The following is a 19,107-nucleotide window of genomic DNA, read 5'->3' as shown; positions in this document are numbered from 1 at the left end:
CTGAGCGAGGGTTTGAAGCCAGGTTTCAACTCCAAGCCCAGCACTCTATCCACTGCACCACCTAATTGCCTTGCTTGTTCTACTATTGGAATATGAGCTCTTTGAGGGTAAGAAATAGTTCATTTTTATCCTTGTAGTGTATGTTGTTGTTCAGTTGTATCTGACTCTTCACAACCCCATTTGGGGTTTTCTTGTCAAAAGTGGCTCGCCATTTCCTTCTCCAGCTTATTTTACAGATGAGAAAACTAAGGCAAACAGGGTTAAGTGACTAGCCCAGGGTCACACAGCTAGGAGGTGGCTGAGGCCAGATTTAAATATAGGACTTCCTGACTCCAGGCTGGGTGCTCTGTCCATTGAGCCATCTAGCTGTTTGAAGTTTCTAATGGAAAGCAAAATAGCTATGAGATGAGTGACAAGAGGGACGGAGAGAAACATGATTGGACTAATCTACAAACTAAGAAATTAACTCCTGAGTGTGAGGGGTTGGCATAAATCTTTGGCCGTAAAGGCCCATTCAGAAGATGATTTAACACCAGATTAGGCTAGTACTTTGGACTTGATCCACTTAGGTGGCACAGTGGATAGAGTATTGGGCCTGGAGTCAGCAAGACTTGAGTTCAAATCTAACCTCAGACACTAGCTGTGTGACCTTGGATACTGCCTCAGTTTCCTCATTTGTAAAGTTACCTTCTCCCAGAATTGTTGTGAGGATCAAATATTTGTAAAGCATTTAGCACAGTGCCTGGCCCATAGCAAATGCTTGTTGTTATTATTACTATTATTGTTATTTATCCTTTACTATTGATGGGGGGAGGTGAAGTACATCTGACCCTAATGCTCCTAAGAACTTTGTCCTGTTGCAAGAGAACAGTGTAATCATGCTTCTGAATAGACTTTGTATTTATTGACTAACCTGTGAACCTAAGATCATGGAGCAGAGGTGGCGAATCTGCAGGTTCCCCACCCCTGATTTAGAGTCTGAAGGGACCTTAGTGTTCATCCAGTCCAGACCAACCCTCTCATCTTACAGTTGAAATTGAGCCAAAAGAGGTTAAATGACTTGCTTAGTGTCCCACAACTAACAAATATCTGAGGGAGAACAGAATTCAGGTTTTCCTAGGTGGAAACTAAGTGGCACAGTGGATAATAGAATGCTGGGCCTGGAATTGGGAAGATTCATCTTCCTGGCCTCAGACACTTCCTAGCTGTGTGACCCTGGGCACTTAACACTTCACCCTGTTTGCCTCAGTTTCCTCATCTGTAAAATAAGCTGGAGAAGGAAATGATAAACCAGTCTGGTGTCCTTGCCAAGAAAACCCCAAATGGGGTCATGAAGAGTTGGACTTGATTGAAAATAACTGCACAGCAACAAAAGCCAGGAACTCTATCCACTGTGCCATCTAGTCGCCACATTTTGCTCCCTGGTAGAATGTCTGCCCTTGGAGGGAAAGGAATCTTTTGTTTTTGTCCTTGTATTCCCAGAATCTAGCACAGTCCCTTGCATGCAGTAGGCACTTAAAAATATTTGCTAAATTGAACCAAACCCTTTCCTTCTTCCCTCTAATAGCTCACACATAGGATCATAAGGCCTAGAACCTGAAGAAATCAGAAATTCAGTGTTCCTGCTCTTCCTGTTTCCTATTTTCTTTCTCAGAAGAATCCCATTATAATGGGCTCCCCCTTCAAAGATTTGGAAGTCCTGGAATCAAGGGACAGAGGAACCTAACCATATCATCTCATACAAACAATCTCATACAAAAGAAACTGAGGCCAGGGAGGGAGGGAAGGAGTGATTTGCCCAAGATAGGTGTTACTCAGTTGTGTCTGACTCTTTGTGACCCTGTGGACCATGCTGTCCATGGGGTTTTCTTGGCAAAGATACTGCAGTGGTTTGCTTTTTCCTTCTCCAGTGGATTCAGGCAAAAAGAGATTAAGTGACTTGCCCAGGGTCACATAGCTAGTGTCTGAGGCCACATTTGAATTCAGGTCTTCCTGACTCCAGGCTTGGTGCTCTAAACACTGAGCCACCTAGCTGCCTCCTTGCTCAAGATTACACAGGTACTAATTCAGTTTAAGTATACAAATGTATATTTAGTGCCTGCTATGTACAAGGTCCCATGTTAAGTACTATGCGTATGAAAGATAAAAAAATTGACCTTTGATGCAATAGGACTGAGGTATCTGAAATCCAGAAAGGGTAGTAAGTTGGGAAGTGTGCTGGATTTAAAATCAGAGAAGCTGGGTTTAAGTCTTGGCTCTGCTACTTACTACTTGTATGACCTCGGGCAAATCACTTAATTTGTCTAGGCCCCAGTTCTTCACCTGGAACATGTGGGGGTTGGACTGACTGGTCAGCCTTTACCCATCTCTTCTGCTATGAAATTTATGATGTATGGTCCCATGAAATAAGCGCAAAAGAAATGAATGCCCATGGACTATGTTTATGTGAGGAAAAGTACATGAGACTGAATTTATAATAGGGACTGGGGAGGAATTAAAAAAGTGTCCAGATATTTTATGCACTGAAATGCAATTAAGTGTAAATAATTACTAAGCAGGGTCCAGTTGGGTTCATGGTCAAGTTTCTAATAACACATTTAATTTTAAAAGTTTACCTGATATAATTGTAATGTGATATTGTGCTACAAGAAATGATGAGCAGGCAGATTTCAGAAAAAAAATCTGGAAGGACTTACATGAACTGATGCAAAGTGAAGTGAGCAGAACCAGGACAACATTGTATACAGTAAGCATATATTGCACAATGATCAACTATGAATGACTTAGCCCTTCTCAGCAATACAATGATCTATGATAATTCCAAAGGACTCATGGCGAAAAATGCAATCTGCCTCCAGAGAAAGAACTGACGGAGTCTGGATGGGGATTGAAGCATACTATTTTTCACTTTGGGTTTTTTTTTTTCCATTTTTTCCCCTTGGGTCTGTGTCTTCTTTCACTATATAACTTATGTGGTAATATGTTTTGCATGATTGAAGATGAATAATGTGAAATTGCTTATGGTCTCAGGGAGGGGTAGGTGAGGGAAGGAGAGAGAAAATTTGAAATTCAAAAATTAAAAAAATGTTAAAAATTGTTTTTATATGTAACTGGAGAAAAAATATTATTTTAAAAAATTTCCATTACATGTAATATAGAGTTCTATACATAGTGGGCAGTAAGTAAATATTATTGACATGATTAAAAAAGAAAAGTTCACCTGGTCCCTAAGGTCCCTTCCAACTCTGAATCTAAGACCCTATTGACAATACCTTGGAATAATAAATATGATAATAGATCTAGAGCTGCAGGCCATCTTGGAGATTGAGTTTGACTCTCCCATTCTACAGATGAGATAACTGAGACACAGAAAAGTGGGGTGACTTGTCTGCGGTCACAGAGTTAGTGAAGGTTTGAGGAAGGATTTGAAACCAAGTCACAAAGGTGATTCCCAAGTTTCTCTTCCACCACTGATTTGCTGAATGATTTTGGACAAATCACTTCATCCCTCCAAGCCCAAGAACCTCCCAGCCATTCTCTCACCAGTTGCCTTTCCAGGAGCCTGAGACCCTGCCCAGGAGGTTTTAACCCTTTAGTCTTCAGAACTTCAACCATGGCAGGGCCTGTGAGGGTCTGACTTCACTCCTGACTCCCTGGCCCTCTTCTTGCCCACTATGTGAGTACCCTGCCTTACTCCTCACCAGTTCCGGAACTATGATCAAATTAGCTCTGCCATTGCTCCTGGAAGGAGGTATGTCAATCTATTCCCCTTTGGCTTCACCATCCCTGTAACATTCTGGACCAGAGTGTCTCCCCCTGACCTCCACTACCCTATGTGTATTGTCTGACCTTATTGGAATGTAAGCTCCTTGAGGGCAGGCACTATCTTTGCTTTTGTCTTTGTATCCCCATTGCTTAGCACAGTGCTTAAACACCTTCATATGTTTAATGAACATTTTTTATTCATTCATTCACTAGGAAGGAATAGCTAATGAAAAAGATAGTGCAGCATTTAAAAGAAAATAATTCTTTTTTTAAAAAAGTGACATGACAGCTTTTGAGATTTGTATTTTCTGTCATGTGTAGAAAATGTGTAATGAACATTCTCTAGTTTCTTTTGCTCCCTTTCCTTTAGGAAAAAAATGGGCACTTTTTGTTTTTAATGTCACATTGATTTCTGAACATATCCCATCATCACAAAGCTATCCTTTGCAACAAAGATTAAACAAAACAAAACAAAAAAAGGAAAAAATTAGTTCAGCAAATCCAACCAGCAAATTGCCTGTATCTGAAAATCTGTGAAACATTCCTCACCTATAGTGCCCACCTTCTGGATTAAGTGAGGCAAATATATTTTTTCAACTCTCTTTGGCACTGTGATATCTAACATAGAATCTAGCTTTATGGGTTTAGGGAATTGGGATTTAGCAGGAGGATAATTTTCTTTTCCTTGTTGAGGGGGTCAAGTCAAGATTTATATTTCTGAGAGGTAAACAGATAGACTCGGATAAGAAAAACGTGGCATCTTAGGTGATTTCATAGTAAATTAAAGCTCATGTCTAGTTTTCTCAGTCTCAAATGTAACAGGATCGTTGATTTAGAGCTGGAAAGGACCTTAGAGGTCATTTAGTCAAAACAAAAAGGTGAGGAAGGTGGTCATCTACTCTAATGAGCAGGTCATACCATAGAAGAGAAAATGGAGGCCCCAGAGAGGTTGAACTGTCCAAGGTAGCAGAGCTAATTAGGGACAAAGTCAGGCTTTGAACCCTGGCCAGTCCCCGACTCCAAAAGCAGCACTATACCTGCCCTGACATGGACAGCCATCAACAGCTGCTTGAGATTATGTGACTTGTTAAAAGACAGATTTGACCCCAGGTCCTCCTGACTTCAGATTTAGCACTGTGGCTATCATGGCATGCTGACTTTCATAAATCTTGAGTCTTACTAAGCTACATGTTTGAGGCACCTTCCTCCCTTTGCATGGGTGAGCACAGAATAAAGACAACAAAGAGGTGTTCCAGGAGACTGAGTTTTTGCTGCTCTCATACTGTAAAACTGCAATAGCAGATCGAAATCCACAGGGCCCACCATGCTGCTTCTTGTATATTCCTGGGACTAAATGTGTGAATTAGTTTGTCAAAGGCAAGCCTATTTTTGTTGATTTAAAAAAAAAATTTGGGAGCTTAGCTCCCCACCTACCCAAATAAAATGGGGGAGGGGAGTAGGAAAAAGGGAGAGGAAAAAACCCAACCATCTACTCCACCCTTCTCCTATTTCACATGCCGGAGCAATTAGTCTAGATTATGAAGCCATCTTGCATGTAATGCAGTTAGTTAAATGGTGTAATGCACCAGTTATCCAGTTAGTTGCAGGCAGTAAGGTGGTGATTTAGTTAGTGGAGTCAAATAGAGTCATGGTAATCTGATTACCGGGTTGCAATCTGGTAGCAGTTGGCCAAGCTGATGGCTATCAGTCTGAGTGGGTTGCAATTGGTGGGCTGGGATTCTGGGCAGAATGACTGCGTGGGAGCTGCCTACTCCCTGGTGGTCTTTCCCCACTACCCCAAACCCAACGTCCCCAGCATCCAAGACAAGAGTGGAGCCTTCTCTCAACAGATGCTTTCTCTCAGGGGAGATCTTTCAAATAGGCAGTACCCACTCACTCAATTTTTGCCACCCCTTCCTACATCTAATAATTTCATAGGTTCCTCTTTCCATTTTCCCCTCCAACACACACACACACACACACGAGAATGTTCTTTCTCCTCTCTGAGGTCTTCTGGGATTCCTAGTTTCCTTTCAATCTTTTCTTTCAATCTTTTTGCCACCTTCTATACAAGACCTTTCATGATTTCACTCCCCCCATTACTTTGCGTATATTTTATATGTATTTATTTAAATTCAATTCTATTTCACAATTATTTGACTTTTGCCATGCCCTCAGCAGACTATGCAAGAATCTGGTTGTTGTTACTATTGTTGAGTCATGTCTAACTCAACTGATAGGTGAGGAAACTGAGGTAAACAGGGTTAAATGACTTGCCCAGGGTCACACAGTTAGTAAGTGTCTGAGGGTGGATTTGAACTCGGGTCTTTCTGGTCTTCCTGACTTCAGGCCTGGCACTTTATCCATTTTACCACCCAGCTGCCCACAAGATTCTGGGGACATAAACAAAAATAAAACAATCCCTGCCTTCCAGGAGTTTACATTCTACTTGTGTATTTCCCCCTATAGCATGCTTCTGAAGGACAGGATCTGTTTCATTTTTATTGATTTAAAAAATGTCAGGATGTAGCTAATGGCCAGGATCAGGACTATGGTAGTATTCCTTTTTTTTTTTTTTTTAACGTGTGAGGCAATTGGGGTAAAGTGACTTGCCCAGGGTCACACAGCTAGTGAGTATCATGTATCTGAGTCCACATTTGAACTCAGGTCCTCCTGACTTCAATGCTGGAGCTCTATCCATTGCACCACCTAGCTGCCCCAGTATTCCCATTTTCTATTGATCTGACTTGATCTCATGCCTCTCCTTTTAAGTCTCACCTCATTTCTTTTCAGGGATAGTGCCTGGACCTGGGATTTCATTGGTCTAGGGAAGTTCAAGGTGAGGAAACTCCCTGTACCAGTGCAAGTCGGCACCCTCTCTGCAGTCTGTAGCCTCAGAGAGTTGTCTGCCTAGGGCAGTGGTGTCATACTCAAATAGAAACAGGAGGCCACTGAACCATATGTAAGGGTCCCTGCTGGCTGCATGATGATTAGAAAACCACATGCTCACATTATCTATGTCTTACTGTATTTTTATTTATTTTGCTAACTATTTCCCAATTACATTTTGACCTGATTTGGGCAGCTTTTGGGGTATTGTGGGCTTTGGCCTCCTGTTTGACACCTCCGGCCTAAAGCATAGAGAGGTTAAGGGATTTATTTAGGGTCACACTGTCAGTAGGTATCAGAGGAAGGACCTGAACCCCAGTTTTCCTGGCTCCTAAGTCAGTTCTCTATCTTCTCCATCTTTCTTTTTCAGGCACAGGTTGATTTTTGTGATGGTGGTGGGGTAAGGAGTAGGGTTGGCTGAAAAGTAGTCTGATGCCCACTGTTGAGGGCTTGGCAGCCTCTAAGCAGGGCAGTTTTGTTTCTGTCTACTCTTGTTTCAATGTGTAAAAACTTTTGGTCTAATAGGATTCTGTCTTGTGGCTCAGGGCAAAGTCAAAACCTACAGGTTAGGCAAGCAGTTCTCAAAACTTCTTTGTTTTAAAAGGATGCCTTTACATTCTTAAAAATTATTGAGGATCCCTCACCTTCAAAATACCTCTGTTGGGTTGTCTATCAATATTTGCCATATTGGAAATTAAAACATCTTAGTATTATGAAAATAGTTTTGGCTTCTGGGGTCCCCTTGGGGAACCAAAAGGGTCTTGGGGACTCTCAGGGAAATTTGAGAGCCACTGGGTTAGGCTCCTGAAGGATGTAGAAAAATCCAAGTCATTTTACTCTTTCTTTTTTCCCCTCTTTCACCTAGCTCTACCTCCAAGAGAAGAGGTTAGATGATCATACTGGATCGAGAGTTGCCATTATATAAGGATTAGGGCACCTAGGATAGAGTTCCAGGCCTGGAGTCAGAAAGACTCATCTTCATGAGTTCCAACCTGGCCTCAGACATTATTATCTGTGTGACCCTGGTCAAGTCACTTAATCCTGTTTGCCTCAGTTTCCTCATCTATAAAATGAGCTGGAGAAGGAAATGGCAAACCATTCCAATATCTTTGCCAAGAAAACCCCAAATAAGGTCATGAAGATTTGGATACAAGTGAAAACAAAATTATATAAGGATTATAGGGTTTAGAACTGGAAAAGACCATCAAGTTCAACCTTATTTTACAGATGAGTTGAGGGCCAGAGAGGCAAGTAACTTGTCCAAGTTTACATGGATGGGAGGTAGGATTTGAATGCAGGTCTTTTGACTCCACCATGTTAAACTAGGGAGCTTGATATACTTGCTCCTAAAGAAGAAGAAAGTTGCCCTCTTTGGGAAGGAACATCTGTATGAGGCAAGGTAGGGAAGGAGAGAGTGTTAGACTCTGGAAGGTTCATTTGATAGTAATATGACCTACTCTAGTCTTCTTAGTCACTGCAGTTTAACCTGCTCCTATTTCTGGGGAGCTTCAATGACCCTTCTTCCTACCCCATCCCCACCATTTTTATTTCTGAAAGGAGTGGGCCACATTCTGGGGTGAATTGTTAATAGCTACTGCCACCTAGTGGCTTCTCCTCCTCCAGCACTACACACACAGAGGGCCCAAGCAACACTGCCCCTCTGGCCTTTTAACATTGCCAGGCATAGAATGGCTGAACGATAGAAATGGAAGTAACCTTGAAGATCCGGGATGGGTCTCGGTTTCTCTGTCTCTTCTTCTCCCTTTTACTTTTTCTCTCTTCCTTCTCTCCTTCCCTCTCCTAATCTGAATCATCTTTCTTCACCACATAAAACTGATTTTAAACACACACACACCCCTTCCTTTATTTACCTCATTCCCCCATAGAACAGAGAATCTATTACCAGACTGAAATCACTACCCCAAGTTTCCGGCTTACTCTCTCTTTTTTCTCTCCAAAGTGAGGTGAGCTGGAGGGCTCGCCTGCCATGCTCCATGATGGTGACCTTCAACCACCATCCCCAGGGGCTGAACCCAAACAAGCCACTTCAGAGAAAAGTCTCCAGAGCCACCCAACTTCCCCATTTTTCAAAATGTGTGGAGGGCATGCTATAACTGGGAACGTATCGGCTGGAGGTTTAGGTGTATCAGGCAATGGGAAAGAAGGACCCAGAAGACTGATTACCAATAGTCCACGGTTGACTAAAGTGCTCCTTCCCGGCCATTATCTGCAGGGCCATCACTGCCACTGAAACCACTGTTGCTGGCCTTGGACACAGTTGCATGGTTGAATAAAGAAGCCTGCTGAAGACCCCTCAGTCTTCCAGGAGGTGGTCTCCATGGGGAGCTGTCCACAGCTACTGCTTCACTTCAGTGACAGCCAGAAGCCAGAAGAAGGAGAAACCAATAATGGATGAACAAAAGGAAGCCAGCGTTTATCTGGAAGGAGCCCTGCCTGGCTTCCACCGGCAGGTTTGCCACTTTCTCTGCTCACACCTTTACTTTCCTACCTGTGAAAGATTTTTTTCTCCTTTGACTGGGAAGGGGGTAAAGGGAGATGGCTGGAGCAGGCATAGTGACTTGTTAGAAAACTAAATCTGACTGTGCTAGAGGTATCTTCTTTAAACATTTGGGTTGTGTCCAACTCTTAGTGACCCCATTTGGGGTTTTCTTGGCAGAGATACTAGAGTGGTTTGCCATTTCCTTCTCCAGTTCATTTTACAGATGAGGAAACTGAGGCAAACAGGGTTAAGTGACTTGCCCAGGGTCACACAGCTCCAAAGTGTCTGAGGCCAGATTTGACCTCAGGTCTTCCTGACTCCAGGCCTAGTGCTCTATCCACTGTGATTTAAAAATCAGATCAACCAGCAGCTTAACTTCTCCTTCTCTGTTACAATTCTCTTCCTTTCTTCCTTCTTTCCTCTCTCTGTCTCTGTCTCTTTGCCTCTCTCTCCCTCCCTCTCTCTCCATCATCTTTCTTGCCCAGCCTGGAAGTGCAGGAGCCTCTCTTGGGCCTGATCAATACCAATTAACTTGTTCTACTTTCCCTAGCCAGTCTGAGGCCCCCTACTCCCTGAAGCTCACCATACTGGTGCTAAACTTAGTATAAACACTTGATCAACTTCGGCACAGGCATCTCAGAACTCTTCAATTCAAGCTTCTCCAGCAGCAAGGATTGCAGGCATTCTCCATCAGACTTAGTTCTTTGTTATAATTTAAAGGGAAAGGAAGTGAAGTAGAAACAGGACTAGGTTCAGAGCCGGAGGACCAAGGTTCAAATTCTGTGTACCTTAGTAGTCTCTCTGGGACTCATTTTCCTCATCTACAAAATGAATGGGTTGTAGATAATCTGTAAGGTTCCTTCTGCCTCTCAATTCAAAATTCAAGATTCTAAGTCAGGAAAGGTGGCTCAGTGGATAGAGCGCTGGGTCTGGAGCAAGGAAGACCTGAGTTTAAATCTGGCCTTAGACTCTTTGGAGCTGTGTGACCCTGAGCAAGTTACTTAACCTGGTTTGCCTCAGTTGCTTCATCTGTAAAATGAGCTGGAGAAGGAAATGGCAAACCACTCTAGTATCTCTGCCAAGAAAATCCTAAAAGGGGTTCACAAAGACTCACAACAACAACAGGAAAAGTGGAGCTGTCTGGTGGAAAGATCAATCTTAAAAGTGTTGGGGGGGAGGAAGAGGTTAAATTTTGAGGTGAAGATGGATTTATTGTATTACTGTTTCACTTCCCATTTGTTGCCCCAAAAGGGAAGATTGGAGGGGACACTTGCTGTGGGTCCTTGAGGTGGGAGGGAAATAAAAACTTGCTTTTATGAGGTGAAGGCTGAAAAGAAGTTTTTAACACTCTCCACGGTCTCAACATTTGCAGACATTTTGGATGCAATATATGAGGCAGCATGGCTGGTACTGTTGTTTGTCCTTCATTCTCAAAGAGGATCAATAACATTATGAGAGTGATGTCTCAGCTCTGCCTCTCTTAAACCCAAATTCACACTCAAGTTAAGAAGGCAGCATGGTGGGTGAATAGAGGGCTAAGCCCTGGGTTTGAGTGCTGCGCCTGACCTCTTACTACACTTAAGTGACTCCATGGGCATCACTTCACCTTCAGTGTTCCAGGCAACTCTTTGACCCTAAAGTTACAATTTTTTAATTAATTTATTTTGATTTATCAACAATCACTTCCATAAGCTTTTGAGTTTTAAATTTTTCTCCCCCTTCCTCCCTGCCTCTTTCTCCAATAAAGTTATAATTTAATCTGCTGTGATGGATGCCCATGTCCAGACCCATTCTCTACTGCCCTCTCCCCTCAAAATTCAAGTGCAAAGCATTTTTAGGAAATGTGATGTGATTGGGAGTCAGAGTACCTAGTTCAAATTCCAATTCTGCCACAGAGTGACCTTGGGCAAATCACTCTGAGGTGCTCTCTCAGGTCCCTGCTAGCTCTAACTTCTATAATCCTTTGAAAGAAGTGAATGAAGCAATGGGTTCTGCCAGTGCACGTGTGAAAGACTTCCCTAAGAAGTAGGGCAGCTAGGTGGCAAAGTGCCTAGAGCTGCAGCCTTGGAATCAAGAGGACCTGAGTTCAATTCCAGATTCAGACACTTGACACTTACTAGCTGTGTGACTCTGGGCAAGTCACTTAACCCCGATTGCCCTATAGGAAAAAAAAAAGACTTCCCTAAGAAGAACAGCAGTTCACAGCTTGAGCCCTCTTTAGAGAAGCACAATATGAACATAGATCTAGAGAAGGAAGGGACCTCAGAGGTCATCTAGTCCAGACCCCTTCCCCTCATTTTACACATGAGGAAACTGAGGAATAGAGAAGTTAAGTGATTTGACCATCGATAGTAAGTGTGAGAGGTAGGATTTGAACTCACATCCTTTGACTGTAGCTGTGACCCAGGATACGTACAGGAGAGTCCAGAGTCAAGGCTTCAAGGACTGGTTTGAGTTGCTACCTGATGGTTGAGCAAGGGCATAAGAAAACAAGATCCATCTTTGGGTACTTCCCTGCCAAATGCCTTTTCCGCCTTTGATGTCCTGTAGCTGGCTCTGGTCTAGGAATTTCTAAGGCCCATGTCATCTCTAACATGAAACCCCACCCCCAAACAGAGGTGGCCCACCCTTCAAGTCAGAAGATGGAGCTAACATCTTTCCAGCGTCATGCTCCTCTAGACCACCAACACAGGTCTTCTTACTTGAGGCACTCAACACCAAACACACACACACACACACACACACACACACACACACACACACACACACACACACACTCCCCACTTGAAATCTGGTGACTTAGTATAATTCATACTCATTAAGCCTTGGCAAACTATTGGGTTTGCCTCCATCAGGGCTGGTGGACTTCATCCTAGTCCATGGCACAGATAAAGTGCACGTAGATGGTAATAAGGGGTCCCAGGAGAAAGCGTGGCATACCTTTTCAGTCTTGTTTCATATTGCTTCCCTTCATGCCCACTCTGCTTTGGTCAAGCTGGCTGGTTAGCTGATGTGCATAGCTGACATATACACGTACCTACATATCTCTCGTCCCTGTGCCTGTGCACAGGTGGTCTGCCAGGTCTGTAGTGTACTCCCTTCTGCCTCATAGAATCCCTCTTGCTCCAAAGATGCCCATCTTGGGTGCCACCTCTATACAAGACCATGCCTGAACTCCCCAGTAGTTCACATTCTCTCCTTTTTGAAATAACTTTAAATATATTGTCTATTACGTGTGTCCATTTGTATTCCTCTAGTAGGAAGCACACTCCTTAATGTCTAGAACTTGCTTTTCCTTTGTTTCCCCATTGTGTCTCATATAAAGCCTTTACAGGATCTAAGATTTCATTGGTATAGGGAGCTCCCAGTGAGGAACTTCCCCTTTCAGTGCCCCATCAGCATTTCCCAACTCTCTTTAAGAGATACTTACGGTGCTGAAAGGTTTTGTGAAAACGGTCAGTGGCAGGATCTGAACCCAGGTCTTCTTGCCCTCTGAGACCCACACGTTATCCACTAGGTATTGCACACAGTAGACTCTCAATAAATGCTTGTTGAACTGAATTTAGTTTGACCAAAAATGACCAAACCACAAACAAAACAATCCCAAGCTCATCTCTTACGGAGGGTGAATTAATTGGCCAATATTTGCTGATGAAGGAAATATCTTTTCTAAATGATGTGGTAGGCCATTTTACTGAGAACTGTCTTCTTTCTCCAGAGAACGAAAGGAACTAGACCACGTATGTCTGCATTCACCAGCAGGAGTTCTCTGGATAAGGCCCCATACCTGGTAGGCTTCATCTTTCTTCCACTTCAAAGGCAGATGTGAGATATTCCTTTGGAACAATCCCGATGAGGTTGTTCAGTTCTCCTACCCACCAGCCATACATGTTATATTCCTAAAAGAGAGGGAGGGAAGACAGTCACTGCTGGGATCTGGCCATGCCGCTGTCTGCCTCTTACAGCATTCGCAAGGGAAAACTGAAAGGCAACAGATAAATAGACAGAGCATTTATTTGTTTACTATATGCCAGGCACTGTGCTAAGCTCTGGGGATACAAGTAAAATAGTCCCTGCCCTCAAAGGGATAACATACACAGGGGAGCTGGAAAGGGGAGAGGGAGCACATGAGCAGGGGTCTGGTGTGGAGCTATCCCAGAAGATTCAGTGGAGGGCTGGTTCTGAGCAAGATGAGGCAAACTCTTGCTTTCAGAGAGCAGCAGCATCCCAGGGTCAGAGTCCAGAGTTCTGGTGGGAGGGAGATGAGGGTAATGGCTGCAGTTTCGAAGCTATCCAATACAACCTTCTCATTTTAGGTTAGGGGTTAAGTGATTTGCCTTTTGTCACACATTTAGTAAATGTTGAAAAGTAGAGAAAGGATTTCCAATTCAGGTCTGCCTGATTCAAATCCATTGCTCTTTCAACAACCCCCTGCTTTGTCTTCTAGGTCTATGCCAAGTCAAACAACCTGGGCATTTTCAGCATTGTCTCCTTTTACTGCCTACTTTCCTGATCTCTGGGATTACATTTATGCAACGGAAAGCTACCTCTCTACACCTGCTGCGGTTATTGAAGGAGCTCTGAATTATGACCCATCACCAAGGTAATACAAAGGCTACACTCTTAGATGAAGGTTTGACATTTTTCTAAAGAGCAGACTTAGTTATATCTCTGGTAGTTTCCCCTGGTGATTGAGTAGGCTTACAGCTCCAAGGTAGGTGGCAGGAAGAGAGCAGCTGGAGCCATCCCTGGAGACAGTCAGTCTTCTCAAATGACTCCTCCAGTACCAGAGAAAAGCACACATTCTGCCAGAGGGGTTGGGCCTGAAAGTGCTGGGAAATATTTTCTTTGTTGTGATCAGAAGCTCTTAACAGAAAAAAATGTACCCAAACTAATGCTTTCTGCCCACCCCCTCCCTCTTTCCCTTCCCTCCACTAAGCCTAAGTTTACCTTGTTTGGAGGTGCAAGGAGATCCCTCTTCTGGGCTTGTCTGTATTGTCTTAACATTTCTTCCTCCACCTTACTCTATACTGACTTAGTTGTACAAGAGTTAAGGCCTTCTCTACTCGGTTATCTCTGTAATTCTGCTCTGCACCATCTCCTACCGCCTAGTTGTAGCATTCAAGTCCACAGGGCTCTTCATCTCAATACCAGAGGAAGTAAAAACTGTATTCTTAGCCCCTTCACTACCTCATAAGCAGGGGGTTGGAGGCTTAATGGTACGAAGTGGTTTGAGATCTTCCTGATCAAAATGGCTTAACTATGTGTTACAGATTCAGGATTTACCTGCCAGATACTGTTGCAGATGTGGCATGCCTGCTTTGGGAGTTCAGGCAGGGCTCTAGGCTTATGCTTCATGGCCTCCCCCTTAGATGATGCTGGGTCAGTGGGGATTAGATCTTGGGGAAGCTATTCTTTGTCAATGAAAAGAGGGAGCAAGCAGATGAGGCTCTGAAGGGCAGCACAGAGGTGCCCTGCTCCAAGTTAGTGTTGTTTTGCTTGAGGTGAACACTGGACCCTACTGTTTTCAGATGCAGCAGCATCACCACAGTGGCAATAACTGAAATGAGTAGAAAAAGCCCTCAATCCTTGAAAACAAAAAGAAATGTACAGCAAAGCAAGAAGGATAGTACTGAGTCTCAGAGATTACATCCTGCCATCAGAGCCTGGGAACTTAATCTGGGGACCTAGTGGGCCCAGAATCTGCCTGCCTCTTTCACATTTTGTCCCTTGGCAGAGTACCAGAAGGGCTGTGGGGCTGAGATGTTTAAAGCATGAATGGGGAAAACTAAGCCTTTTCCTTCACCCCCCCCCCAAGCACTGCTATAGCCCAGGCAGAACACCACGAGGTATTTTAAAATAATTTCTGCTTTGATGAATTGCTGGGGAGTCCACAATTGCTCATAATCAAAGGGAGAAAAATGCAAATTAGATCCGGCCGAGCACGATCACCACCAAACGTTTATTTCACTGCACAGTGCCAGAAAGAATTAAAACAACATTAAACTCACAGCAATCATGTTTAAGCCCTCGTTTCCAAGTGCCAAATTGCACCACTCTGGATCATACAGATGTTCGTTAATTATGCTAATTTTTATTAAACTATTAAAACGAAGAGAACACTGGCTCAGCCAGGCAGACCCCAGCGCAGAGTGAACTCTGCTCTTGTCTGGAGGTGTTAATTTACTCGAGTTTGGATGAAGTTGCTGATTCTTGTATTTTAGTTTTTGGGTAGCAAGGGAGGACAGGGATTCCTGGAATCAATGATCCCACCACAGTCTGAATTTTCCCCATCTGGATATTGGGAAAGACAGGCTATAAGCTAACATTGTGGAGCCCTTTAACCCTTAACAGGGAATGGACCCTCACCCAGACGAAGGGAGTGAGCACCATGTCTCAACTTCCAAGGCACTAGGGCTCATGTGTTTTAACATACACAGGTAGAGGTAACTTCATGCACACAGGTAGATATGTTATCCCAAGGTCTGTCACCTTTATAACTCAGAGATGTCAATGACAGAGGTTCCCAGGTAAGACTATAAGAGTCCAAATGTTATTTCCGTATCTGTCCCTGTTTCCGGCTATGCTACATTTTTAGAAGCTTTTATTTTAATGACTTCTCTCACCATAAAAAGCTTTAGGCTCAATTAACCTCTTCCCAGCTCTTCATTCACCCTGTACCCCTCCTTCTACCCAAATAATGAAAGAACTAGAAAAAGAATGGCTATTTGGTTCCTGTTATCTCTGGCTGGAGAACAGAGCAGCTTCTGTATGGAAGAGCAACCTGAAATAGACGCAGTCCTCCTCCTTCCTCATCAGCAACCATCAACTGTGTTTATGGGGGATCGCACATTCCCATAAAAGGATTTATGCAGCTAATCTCCATCAACAAGGAAAAAAAGCCCCACCAAACCTGCCATAAAAAAGAACAGCAAATTCTATAAACAAAAAAGCAGTATGGCCACCAACAACGGGCGGATCACACAGCTTGAATCTGCCTCAAGTGGTTTCCCTGTCGCTCTTTATAGCTTCAAGACTATCACGGACCTCCTTAGTGTTTCTCCTGTCACAGGGCCCTGAGTCCCTGTGTGGTGCTGCAAATACCCTGTCAGTAGGTGTCAGGGGATATCAGGGGAAAAACAGCAGGCGCCCATCATAAGACTTAAAAGAGATTAAATACCCCCACTACGTGATTGCTGCATTTTAATTTCTCTCCTCCCTGCTGGTTCCTATTTGTATAATCTCTTACACTGCTCCCCTGGAGTAGCACAGACATGACCTGGAATGACCACTCTGTCCTGGGATGAGAATTCAATTTCCAGGCTCAGTGAGTCCTGGGCTGTTCCAACAAAAGGCATTTCTCTATCCTCCTTTAGGGTAAAAGGAAAACGAAGCCTCTGTGGTCTTGGAGGCCTGGGCCTACCTCATCAATCCAGCCCTGTCTTGCTTTCTTGGGGCGAAAGGAGAGTTTGGATTCTGTTTTCAGACTTGGCTTTCCCAGTGTGATTCGTGGCTTCCACAATGAGTTTCACCTTCCCTGCTGAAGGGACCATTTCTTCCTTGGCATAAGAGACAACTAAGCTGGTTTATTCCTTCTAGACAGTGACTGGAAAGTTGTGTCTTTTGAGGGCTTCATTCCAGACCCACAAGATGGTTTCTGGAATGGGTTACTTGACACTCTCATTGCTCTTGAGGACATTAATGGCAAAAACTTCCTTCCTGGAAATTCTCTTTCCTCTCTAATGAGGTTCCCCTAGGCCTCAACGGGACAGAGTCCCTGAAAATTTCTTATATCTTCCTACTTTTCAACATCCTAAGGTCATTCCAGCAGACTTTGTAAATAACATGATTCTCCTACAGGAGAATAATTGATCAGTTCTTAAAACAGAAAATCAATGACTCATTGATATATGTACAGGAAAGGCTAATCAATCACAGAATTATTGGTTTATGATTGCTTATTCCTCTCATTAGTGGTGGTGTATCATATATTATCATTACGGTTTTTTTTTAAACAGAATTCTAATTTATAAGCAATGCTGATTCTGTTATTCTGGGGTCAGATTATTATTCTGGGTTGGTCAAGAATTTTCTAACTTTTAAAACCTTGCTTGGTACCAGAGCTATTTTGAAAATTTATTGCCTTCTTAGGATGTCAAAAATTAAATGAAGCCAGGGCTCCATGATAAATACCACCCCCTCTAACTTCTGAGAAAAACAAGGCTGGAAGGCAGAATGACTCACTACAGGCAAACAGGTGCCAATTTCCCGGCACAAGTGGTTTTACGTTGAGTGTTTTCAGAGGGAGAGGGGAAATGGTCAGCTGGGTGGTCAGTAAATTAGGGGAAGCTAGAACCTATGAAAGGTTCAGATCTCTGTATTCTGCTGTAAACCTCTGGCAGCTCTGGGTTTGCCAGTCAGCCTCACTCCTTGTCTTGGGTTCTTGACAATAATTTTCTTCTCTTTCATTATTCAGAATTTTGGTCTAATAAATCATAATAAAATGAATTATTAACAGTGCTCTGTTGAACCATTATTTATTTGTTGTTACCGGGAACTTGCTAAACATAATTCTGTGAACTGGTGGTGGATGGTTCTGATGTGATATGGTACAAAGTGGTTTGAGCTCTTCCTGATCAAAATGGTCTGTTGGCCAAGTTCAGTCATGGCAGACAGATGTAGGTAGGTCTCTAATAATAGCATTGGTACAAAGGCATACACAATGCCAGGTAGGGCAAGTAATGTGTGGGTCTGAATATATACTTAGAAGGAAAGAAGAATGTTTCGAATGCTTAAAGGGAGAGGAGGAGCTCAGCCTCCTGAGGCTAGACTTTCGGGTATTGAACAAGTGTTGGGGATGTGAGGTCCATAAGAAAACTAAGGCGTCTGAAAGCTCAAACTGGATGTTTATAGAGTAGGGTACATCCCGAAGAGAGGAAAACATAGGGCAGGTAAGTTAAAAGTCCAGGCTCGGCGTACATAGCCACATCAGGGAAGGGAGAGGGAAGAAGACAGCCCAGGTAGACCTCGAGAAGAGGGATGGGAGAACTGGGCAGAGAGGTGAACACATGGCTAACCAGGAGGGCCAAGCAGAAGGGACGGCATTCAGGAACAATAGAGAATGTACCCATTCGGTCGGAGCCGACAAGATTGCCATGCCATGTGAGACTGCCGTATTAATATGTATTCCATAAGCAGCTCCCAGCTTTGCGCGGCTCTGTTTTGTTCTGACCGCAGTACCAGCCTCAGGCACCACAACACAATTTGGAAACAATGTGACGGAAATGTTTAATCTGCTCGGCCCATCTGTGCTGCGTATTTCTCCAGATCTCCCTGAGAGAGGCGCCTCGAATCTCCACTTTGCCTTTAATATTCTCCTAAATCACCTCCCGACTGCACTTGAAGGGCCATTGCTACAATATCACAGGTTCATCTAAAGTGCAACGAAAGGGGGGGGGCGGAGGCTGGGATATTTTTTATTTTAAAATAATTTCAGAAGATTGTCTTTTCTGGTAACACTTCTCCCCCACCCCCCTTTTTTTAAAGAGCGTGGAAAAAAAAAAGTTATTCTACTGTTGCCGTAAGGTTATTGAGGCTGTTTGGTGCAAAATAGGACAGGATGGAGTGGGATCGTTCTCTGAAGAATTATTTTTATTAATCTTGATTCTCTCAATTGGAGATGGGGGGCAGGAGGGAAGCTCATTTTCTCATTTCCCTCTCCCGTGTACCTTGGGCATGTGGCGCTTGCATCTGGGGTTTGTGCCTGTCGGCTCTGCAGTCTTTGGCAGCCTGGGCCAACAGGCCTTACCCAGCTCTAAGCCAATCATCTCGCCCTGGGCAGGTGCCCTTGCTTCATTACCAGGTCACTGTGCCTTGGTTTAGGAAAGTTCAGGGCCCGCTACTCCAATTTTAGATCAAACTGTTTTCCTTTCCCCCTTTAGCAAGCGGTTTTT

General features: G+C 43.6%; 1 protein-coding gene and 1 long non-coding RNA gene across 4 annotated transcripts in view; one reads left to right on the top strand and one right to left on the bottom strand.

The window, feature by feature from the left end:
* Nucleotides 1-19,107, bottom strand: part of SKAP1 (src kinase associated phosphoprotein 1) — a 390,080-nt gene that overhangs the window by 7,593 nt on the left and 363,380 nt on the right. The window contains exon 12 of the mRNA XM_020997310.1: nt 12,942-13,053. Coding sequence (XP_020852969.1) covers nt 12,952-13,053 — 102 coding nt within the window. The 3' untranslated portion in view covers nt 12,942-12,951. The remainder of the gene's footprint in view (nt 1-12,941; nt 13,054-19,107) is intronic.
* On the top strand, nt 4,038-17,674 carry LOC110215677 (uncharacterized). Of its 3 annotated transcripts, none has more exons than XR_002326592.2 (4): nt 4,038-9,125; nt 12,873-12,944; nt 13,602-13,757; nt 15,862-17,674. It is a non-coding gene; the product is annotated as an uncharacterized LOC110215677 (long non-coding RNA). The 3 variants fall into 3 exon arrangements; XR_002326591.2 differs by having other exon boundaries at nt 4,039-9,125; nt 16,531-17,674; XR_013487204.1 differs by having other exon boundaries at nt 4,039-9,125; nt 13,602-17,674.

Source organism: Phascolarctos cinereus, unplaced genomic scaffold (genome assembly GCF_003287225.1).
Source record: "Phascolarctos cinereus isolate Bilbo 61053 unplaced genomic scaffold, phaCin_HiC Scaffold_5;HRSCAF=322, whole genome shotgun sequence".
NCBI classification, from domain to species: Eukaryota; Metazoa; Chordata; class Mammalia; order Diprotodontia; family Phascolarctidae; genus Phascolarctos; species Phascolarctos cinereus.
Note: the sequence above shows the minus strand (reverse complement) of the source record. Positions and strands in the feature narration are given on the sequence as shown.